At 35.1% G+C, this 9,880-nt stretch overlaps 1 protein-coding gene across 5 annotated transcripts; it reads left to right on the top strand.

The window, feature by feature from the left end:
- Window positions 1-3,879: 3,879 nt before the first annotated feature.
- Window positions 3,880-9,777, top strand: LOC145056833 (uncharacterized). Of its 5 annotated transcripts, none has more exons than XM_079004562.1 (16): window positions 3,880-4,090; window positions 4,290-4,474; window positions 5,587-5,790; window positions 5,886-6,067; window positions 6,165-6,291; window positions 6,374-6,562; window positions 6,661-6,708; window positions 6,814-6,861; window positions 6,951-8,066; window positions 8,170-8,256; window positions 8,325-8,386; window positions 8,482-8,533; window positions 8,614-8,691; window positions 8,798-8,865; window positions 8,945-9,007; window positions 9,166-9,777. In XM_079004562.1, the coding sequence occupies exons 2-16, from the start codon at window positions 4,373-4,375 to the stop codon at window positions 9,470-9,472; spliced, it is 2,733 nt and encodes a 910-aa protein (XP_078860688.1). In that variant the 5' UTR covers window positions 3,880-4,090; window positions 4,290-4,372; the 3' UTR covers window positions 9,473-9,777. The 5 variants fall into 5 exon arrangements, with proteins under 5 accessions (XP_078860688.1, XP_078860684.1, XP_078860687.1 ...); XM_079004558.1 differs by having other exon boundaries at window positions 6,374-6,571; XM_079004561.1 differs by having other exon boundaries at window positions 3,909-4,090; window positions 4,345-4,474; window positions 6,374-6,571.
- Window positions 9,778-9,880: the final 103 nt, after the last annotated feature.

Below are 9,880 nucleotides of genomic sequence, written 5' to 3'. Positions count from 1 at the left end.
CATTCAATAGTCGAGTACATAAGATGTTGATTACACACTGTTCTCTCTTGGTTCTCTCTAAACTCATGTCCTTGGCATATGTCAACCCCTAAAACGTCCATCACTCACTTCTAACTCATTTTCAAGCCTAAATAACACTATATATTAATATATACCTAGGCCTAATAATCAAGCCCAAGCCCAAAACCTAAACAAAACAATATAAAGCCTAACCAAAATCACATGTGATTTTGGTCCAAAGAACACCAAAACATGGTGTTTTCGGTTCTAGAACGAGAACTCTAATAGCTTATGAAAAGCAAAGTATAAACCACAATTTATGACATAACAAAACTAAACAACCATTAAGTGCTTAATACTCCAGTTCTCAACGTTCAACTTCAAATCTAGGCTTAATAAGATGTTATAGGGCATAAAGTTGGCAACTTTATGCCCTTGCATGCCATGAATGACTCTAATAATCCATACTTTCCATTAAGACATCATTTAAGATTTCTAACTTATGCATGGAGTCCAAACCATCATCATGATGTCACCTTTATGCATCTAACAAGCTCAAGGAGTTCAGATCTATCTATTATAGTCTCTAGAGTTGCTCAACTCACAAGAGAATGTCCAAAAGCCAAAAAGGGACTCCATAACAAAACCCTAGCTCAACTAATGAAAAGGATGACAAGGTTATGACTTTAGACATCCAGAAGTTCCTCAAGATGTTCTAGATGCAGGATCTAGAAGCTCAATGACACCCAAAGCTTGAACACCACCTTCTCCTTATTGAATGCTCTCTAAAATGGCTACCAACACACCTTCTAAGCTCAAGAACCACACTCATATGAGAATCTAAGGTTAAGGGACGATATGAGGCTATGGAGGCTGGTTAGGGTCTAGTCCCAATGACTTAAGGATGCTTAAATAGGTGTCAAGTCCAAAAATTAGGGTTTGGCTGTCTATCGCGTACGCCCGATGTACCTTCACGTACGCCTTGCGTACTCGATATTCCTTCACGATCCTTCCTCCATAGTACACTAAGCGTACACTTAAGTACGCCCAGTGTACCAAAAAGCGGTCATTTTTGCAAAACTAACTCACTTGAAGGAATAAAATGGTTACCTGATTTGGAGTGTTACAGTTTCTTACATTCTCAAACCTGAAAAATAATGAAGATAAACATCAACCATTCAACAAAAGAATGAAAAACAACCGTTAATTTAACTTGTAAGTGAAATAAATACTATGTCAAATGGTGGAGGTAAAAGTTCATAAGTGTTCACCTACACAACACATATTATTGTTTTTATATTAGACTCGTAAGGAGCTAAAAAGTCAAGAAAAAACCTCTTTACCAAGAGCTTTCCATATCAACGAAAAAGGAGAATGCATGGTCAACAGAGCAAGATGTATCTATAAAGGAACAACATTTTGATAACGTTGTTTTGTTTAATTCATAATATTCTCATTCAGGAGTTTCATCCAACACTTGATGTTCATGTAAAAACCAATTAAACCTAACCATAAATGGAGAAATGAATCAAATATGGTAAAAAAATGTTCAAACTTAACAAATAATGATCAACGGAATCCAAAAAGATATGCTATAATTATGCTATGTTTAATTACAAGTAACTATAAACAATCTAGAACTAGTAGAGGAACACACAACTAGATGTCAGGAAACACTAATAAAACTCGTTTGAGATCTTTAGTTTCACATTGTTTTTAACGAAAAAATTTGCAATTTCTCTACATAGTTGCACACAACATCTACTGTGAACAAAATCATGTCGTAGAAGGTGCACCTCAAAATGATATTGCTATTTGATTTCTACCAAATCAGAACAAACAATTAACAAATTGTAAATCCAATTACAGAAAAATATATACATGTTTCATTGAGGAATTTCATCAACACTTGGGGTTCATCTTAAAAACAAGGAAATCCAACAAGAGAAAATCATAAAAATCGTTTCTATTGGGTTAATTTTAACTAGAAGAGTGATAGTTTAACAGAATAAATTTTAGATTTTTGTAAAGTCACGTAGTTGATTACCTTAATAGGATGGAATGATGAAATCCAACAACAATTACACATTTACACACAACGAGAAGAGAAAATTTTTAAATTGGGATGCTTCTGGTGGAGAGGCTGCCGATTAATGATGTGTAGTACTGGATGAGGCAATCGTAATGTAGTAATGGAGAGCCAATTTCATGATCCCATTTGATATGGAAGTTCCGATTTTAGTCGACTGAGGTGTAATGGAAAAAAAGGTAATACTCAAAATCGAGGGAAACAAATAAGATGTCAAAATTTTGATTAATTTGAATAAAGTTTAGGTGGTAAGTACAAGAGAGAATTAAAATTTAGAAGGAATTTAGTTTCTGAATCATTTTTTTGTTATCAATGGTACAATATAAAATATGACACTAAAAGTATAATATAGTGGCACAATAAAATATACGCCATTAAAAGTTTGTGCCACTAAATATCAATTTGTTTGTAGTGCCTATAAGTCATTTAAGTCACTCATATTGTTTCAAAGTTGTCTAAACTCCAATAACATCAAGAAAGGGACCCAAAAGCTACCAAATGAGACATAAAACTAGATCTAAAAAAGTAAAGATTAAATTTGAAGTTTTATACTTCCAAATGACTAAAAATAAGGTAAGAATGATGGATCTGAGCTGGAACCAAGCTTTCTTGCACCAAAAGAGGCTTCCTTTACCCTTAAGCTTCATAAAACCAAGCTTAATCACCTAAAACTCAAGTATGGAGGCTAAGGTTTGGGGTAGAGACATTCTCAGAGGATGGGGGATGCCAAATGAGGTAACCCTAGGAGTTAGCGCTCTTAAATAGAGCCCAAAGACCGAGAATTAGGGTTTCTCTCGTCAGCTATGTCGCGTCTTGCCAAGATGTCACACCGTGACATTCATTAAAGGTTAGTGTCGTGGCCAACCAAAGGTCTTGCCATGCATTCGTCCAACTTTACAAACTTTTAAATCCCAATTAAATTCTTAAAAGCATTCCCAAAATTGGATGTCACACTCCTCAAAATTTTCGTTGAGGTGCGTCTTATACCAACATGCGATTCCGATGTTCTCGAATGTTTTGATACATTTGATTGCAAAGCCGATTCTAGTTGAAGCACCCACTTTGGCCCTTTACGACAAACATGCCATGTTTTTTGATTGGAAAATGTTTGACCTTCGTATTTTACTTTGTAAGTTTCAAGCGTCGTAGTTAAAATGCCGAAATACTTTGCACCACTAGCATGCATATATGTAAGATTATTAAATATGTCGTTGAAGTTGGTGTAAGAAGCTTTAACTCACAACATTTTGTAGATAGACCGTTGGTGTTTCAATAAATATATTTTTCTATTATCTCGTGGACTCTAGTCAACTGTGATTCGAACCACATCTAATCACCATAACACCGACCACGTTGCCTTAAGGGTACATCGATGGCGCACACGACCGTCCAAACCACACCCCCACCTAAGTAAGCCTTAAAATATTAACATTTTTACTACACTTGGATGATTTGTCTTTATACAAATTGTTGTTAAATTGTAAAAAGAAGGCCTTAGAATAATAAACCAAGGAGATATGAAACTATAACAATTGTTTTATTTGTCTTGTCTACAAATTATTTTTAAATTACAAAAAATAGGACTTAGATTGTAAGTTTAGTAACCCAAGAAAATACTTATGAAAGTATAGTAAAAGATTTAATTGTCTTGTATACGAATTGTTGTTAATTGCAAACAAGGACATAAGAATTGTCTTTTTACTAAATTGGGCCGAAAAAGAAAAGATAAATGATAAATCATTCGAATCTAGTTTAAAAAAGGGAGCATTTACTTTTGAAAAATTGCAGATGAGTATCTTATTTTTTTAACTGTTTAAATACCTACAAAAATGCTCAAATCTGCATACTTGTTCCCTTAGATTTCCTCAATTTTCTCGATCTCTTCCAACCTCGATTCAAATTTCACACAAACAACTACAAGCCCTAATTCCCCTTTTTATATCTCTGTATCTATCATATATATCTATATATCGGACATATACGAGCCATTTTAACCTATCGGTATCTTCCTTCTCTCTCTGCTTTTTAGTTTCTCTCTCTCTAGACAACCAGACACTCTATTTTTGTAATACTGTTGGGTTTCCTCAAAAGATATCTTGAAAATTTAGAGGTTTTTTTTTTCTTCTTCTGTACTCTGTATATCCGTTGTGGGATTTTGTTTTTTGTTTGTGTTGCGTCGTTTCACGGTGACTTTTGTTAGGGTTTCGAATGGTGAGAGGAGACTGAGGTGGAAATTGACTGGTTTTGTGGTTCAGAAAGATCCAAGAAAGAGGGAAACCGAAGATGGCATCTACAGAGGCCGAGTTAGAGCAACAGCTTAAGGAGGCAGGGAAACAGTTATCACATCCCCCGGATTCGGTCGATGGACTTCTCCCTGTTCTTGATGTAAGCCCCTAATTTGAGTTTCGTTTCAAAAAGATGCCCATTTGATCTTTGAAATTCGAACTTTCGCATTTTTAAATCTAGAATTCGACACATTTGACACTCGAAAGTAAGAATTTGAGTGAGTGTTTAATTGGTATATTATATGGAAAGCTTTGTGGATGATTTGTGATAAAACTAGTCCGTTCAATCTTGCATCTTCTATAAATGTTGCCTGTTCTACAGTTTTCATTCTGATTCAAAACACTTGGGGCTATCAATAGCAATTTGAGGTGTATATATTGCTTTCCCAATTCCAAGTATCTCGGGGTACCTAGTTCTACAAATGCCTTTTTTTATTTCTTGTCCGATACTTCTATCTTTGTGATTTTCTCTTTATATATTCTAAGAACAACATTACTACACGTGAATCACCCAAAATCTTCATTACTTGGTTTCACCTGAAATCACGTAGAATTTAAAATTCTTAGAAGCTCTAGAAAATTAGGAATTTCCCCACCTCTGATTGAGGTTTGAACGATTGATCTATAATTGAGGGTAACCAATTAGGTTTATGATGAATCTTTCTTTTGGCTACAAAGGAGTGTGAGCCTAAATCTGAAACATACTGCTCTCTGATTTTGAGATATATGTATATCCTTTAGTTATAGGGAACATAGAGTGTCAAATCAACCATAGAACTTTGCTTTTAGATTTCTTTGGTGGAACACATAAAAAGATAGGGTGATAAGAATTGCAAAATTTTCTTTTTTTAAAACTAACTTAGCTAATTTATCTAATGGCACCCATTATAAGGCATTTAAGATTCATTTGGATCACATAATTCACTTTAGTGTGAATGTTGGAGCCAGTGAATGCCTTATGAATATTCAGCTAATGCTCAACTACTACTAGTTTGTGTATAGTTGTGGAAAGGAGACAATATTTTTCACTTTTTGATGAATATTTGTGCAACAAAGAAAATTGAGGCATCCTTGATATCAGTAAAGAAATAATTGTCTTAGATTGATATAAATACGTGTGAGTAATCAGTAATACACTTGTATTGATTATAATACTTAATGTTTTATCCTTAAAATGAAAAATTAATGTTTCTTTTTGACTTTGCTTCATAGCAAGTAGAGAAACTTCTATCAAAAGTTGACCAGTCCCCGAAAAAGTCAATGCTAGATGCACTGAAACCATCAATGAGAGCATTGATTCAAGACAGTCTTTTAGGGCATTCAGATGTGGATGTGAAGGTTGCAGTTGCTTCATGCATTAGTGAAATAACAAGAATTACAGCACCTGATGCACCCTACAATGATGACCAAATGAGGGTACACCATACAACCATACACCCCTCCATATCATATACTTTCTTTCCTTTCATCTTCTCATTCTAAACAAACCTCTTTGTGATTGTCTTTCACAGGATGTTTTTCAACTGATTGTTTCCTCCTTTGAAGATTTATCAGACCAATCTAGTCGATCTTATAACAAAAGGTCATCAATTCTTGAAACTGTTTCCAAAGTTAGATCATGTGTCATCATGCTTGATCTTGAATGTGATGAGCTGATTGTGGAGATGTTTGAGCATTTTTTAAGATCAGTAAGGTGTGGTGTATAATGTATTTCATAAGTGCTTGATTTATTTGATTTAGGATTTAATAAACAAATATAATGACTGTATCTTTATGCACAATTATTTCAGGGATTATCATCTTGAATCCATATATTCATCCATGGAAAATATAATGGTATTGGTTTTAGAAGAAAGTGAAGAAGTTTCAGTTGAAATGCTCAAACCAATCTTGGCTAGTGTTAAAAAAAATAGTGAGGTAACAATTAAAAGAGTTTTACTTGAATTTTCTTTTAGTTTTCCATTTTTTTTTACTGATAAAAAGTTTAATGTCTGTTTAGGGAGTTTTACCAATAGCTAGAAAGTTGGGGGAAGGGGTGATTTTGAAATCTGCAGCTAAGTTAAAGCCTTACTTGATGCCAGCTGTCATATCTTTAGGTGATACATTAGATATGTACACTCAAGTTGTGGCTTCAGTATGTGAAGGGACACCTGCTACAATTGAACATGATGATGAAAATGCTTCAGGGGTACAACTGGTATTTATTGATTGATTTCATTGACTAAATTTGTGCTTCTTTTCACTTAATACATTACAAAGACTTAATAAATTTTCACTCTTTTTCAGGCCAATGAGAGCAAATCAACAAAGGGATCTCTAGATGAGACACAACAGGCATGCTTCATTCCTTTTTTTTTTTTTTTTTTTAATTATTAAATTCCAATTGCTATAAATGGAAATATTTAATGGCTCAAATTATGACAATATGGCATGCTACAGGCTGATGAGAGTAAGCTTACAACAGCATCATCAGATCACACGGATCAGGTGTTTTTTTTAATTAGTTTAAAAAAAAATATATATATTTTTGGCTTTTAGTAAATATATTAACAAGTTGAAAAATAATTGTTAATTAGGTGGTTAAAGAAGATACATGTCATGATGATGAAGATCCTACTTTAGACAGATCTCCAAAGTCAGTTATGAGTAATGGAGTGAAAGGGGATGAAGAAGCTTCAGTTGATCAAGAACCTTCAAAGAAGCCACAAGAAGACAAAAACGAACAGAAACTTGATCTTGATGATGGTGATGAGTCAGATGCTGATGTGGCAAAGCCGGAATCAAAACCAGAACAGACTTCCAAAAGTACAAGGACTAAATCCGACACAACAGTAAACTCCGGGGAGCCTTCTGATTCTTCTCATGTTGAAGGTGAGAAAGAAGAAGCAGAGAAACAACCTGATGTTGTTGTTCATACTTCGCCTGTTAAAGAGTCTTCTAATGAAGCGGTTAATCCATCAGAAACAGAAAAAGACGAAAACGCCCCTGAAAGTAAAGCTGAGAATGTTTCTTCCCCTTCCCCTTCTCAAAGTGACAGCCTTCCAGATGAAAGTCAAGTCAAGAGACCCGTCAGGTCCAAAAAGAAACTACCACTTCAAAAAGACGAAAACGCCCCTGAAAACGCCGCCTCCCCATCCAAATCCGGAAGCCCGAAGAAAACCGGGCGGGCCAAGAACAAGGCGGTTGCTGCCAAAGTTCCAGCCGCCGCCATTGATGAATCGGAAGATGGTGGTGATTCTGATGATAATAAGCCTCTGAAGAAGGCTGATAAGAAAGTGGATGCGGGTAGTTCAGGGGCAAAACCGTCAAAAGCATCAGGGAAGAAAGGGAAGCAGAGTGGTAAGAAAATGGATGTGGGTGAATCAGGGGCAAAATCGTCAAAACAGGGGAAGAAAGTCGATGAGAGTAGTATAAATGTAAAACAATCTGTGAAGAAAGGAGAAGAAGAAGATAGTGATTCAGATGCTAAACCACTGAAGTTGTCAGTTAAAAAGGGGGAGAAAAGTAAAAATGTCGAGGAAGATGAGGAAAGTGATTCAGATAGCAAGCCACTGAAGGTGTCTGCTGCTAAAAAGGGTAATATTGGTAATTCAGGTGAAAATGTTAAATCTTCTTCAAAGAAGAAGGATGATGGAAAAAAACGTAAAACTGTTGCAGAAAAGGAGCAAACAAAATCTTTATCGGGTGATGATGTCAGTAGTCTCTTTCTCTCTCTTTTTTCTTTTTTTTCAATTTAAAAAAAGAAATTTATTTAAAGATAATGTTTTTTTGTTTTTTTATTTTTGGATTATGAAGGAGATGGAGGAGTCTTCTCCAAAGTCTGCAACAAAGGGCACCCCAGGGAATAGTTCAAAAAGGAAGCGTAATACAGGAAAAGATAAAGTACGTATTCCAACTGTGCAAAAGACGTAAATGCCCTCATCCTCTCTAACATATGAAAAATATTTCAGGTGAAGTATGATAAAAGCCTGGTTGGTTTGAAGGTCAAAGTTTGGTGGCCTGAAGATAAAACGTAAGTGCATTTATTTTATGATATTATAATTTTGATATAATTTTAAAACAAATGATTTCCATTGAGTCATTTATTTTTATTGCTGTTGGTTGTAGGTATTATGAAGGTGTTATTGAGTCATTTGATTCTGCTAAAAAGAAGCATAAGGTTATAATATGCAAATGCTTTATTATATTTATATTTATATCATCTTTTCTTGTTCTAATATGTTTACTGTTGTTAAACAGGTTTCATATGTGGATGGAGATGAAGAGATATTGAATCTGAAAACACAAAAATGGGAGATTTTGGAACAACAGGATGAGGTGAGACTTGAGAGTGAGGACATGCTGGAACTCAAATGTCCAAAATGCCCTTACTATTATGATGTTTTTGTTTGTGAAATTGTAGCTCATGTGGTTGACTTCACAGGAGCCAATCACCGAAGCCCAAAATGAAGAAGAAGACGAAGAAGAAGAAGAAGAAGCTTCCCCTGAAACGTATATTTACATTTTTAACCTTTACCCTTTTCACTTTGATTAATTTCTCTCTCTAATATTCTCGCTTATTTTGCTTCAGACACAAAAAGAAGAAATCAAAAACCGACCCCACACCATCTGCTTCTAAAGATTCTGCCAAAAGGTACATCTTAAAACATGCACTGAAAAGGGTAAAATGGTCATTTACACTTTATGAGGTTCCATCTTTTAACAAATCTGCTTTAGTTTGTTTGTTTATTTTTTAGCCAACTGTCCTTATTTTTTATACAATTTTGACATGTGTAAATAAACAATAAGCAGAGTAGGTGTCACGTCATCATCTGTCAAATCAAAAGGTTCTTCAAAAGACAACAAATCCACATCTCAAAAAACCAGCGCCAAGTCAACCGATGCAGCATCCGGAAAGTCAAAGGAAGACGAAGAGACACCAAAGTCAAAGGCGGTCAACAAGTCAAAAGGTAAAACCCCTCAGACCGCCACCAAGTCCAATTCCAATTCCAATTCCAATGGCCCCGGAAAGGCGAAATCCGGTTCCGAGGAAGCAAAAACTCCGGAATCCACAAAGGGCGGGTCAAAAAGTGGAAAGAAACGAAAGAAGAGGAGTTAGAGAATTACAGTAAGCCATGCATATGGTTTTTTGGATGGGGGTGGTGGGATAGGAAGGGGGTTAGGGGTAAGTTAGTCATTTCATGTTATTGTTTGGTAGAAGAAGTATTGGTCTTTTGTAGGGAAGGAAGGTATTTGTGGTGATTATTATTATTATTATTATTATTATTAGGTTAGGTTGTGTTATAAAGGAGTTAGATTTATGATTTACTCGAGAATTGGCATCAAATATTGTTTGACTTTTGTTCTATTTTTCTTTTAGAACCTTGTCAATGATGATTGGGTTTTGGATTTTCGAAGTTTTTACTTTAAGTGTTCATGTTGGGGTTTTTGCAAGTATCGGGGTTTGGTTATAGTTGGGCTCAATGGTTTGGCATGATGTGGATTGGGCCTATAGAGCATATATTAT

Source organism: Lactuca serriola, chromosome 6 (assembly GCF_051521515.1).
Source record: "Lactuca serriola cultivar US96UC23 chromosome 6, Lser_US96UC23_V15, whole genome shotgun sequence".
NCBI lineage: Eukaryota > Viridiplantae > Streptophyta > Magnoliopsida > Asterales > Asteraceae > Lactuca > Lactuca serriola.
Note: the sequence above shows the minus strand (reverse complement) of the source record. Positions and strands in the feature narration are given on the sequence as shown.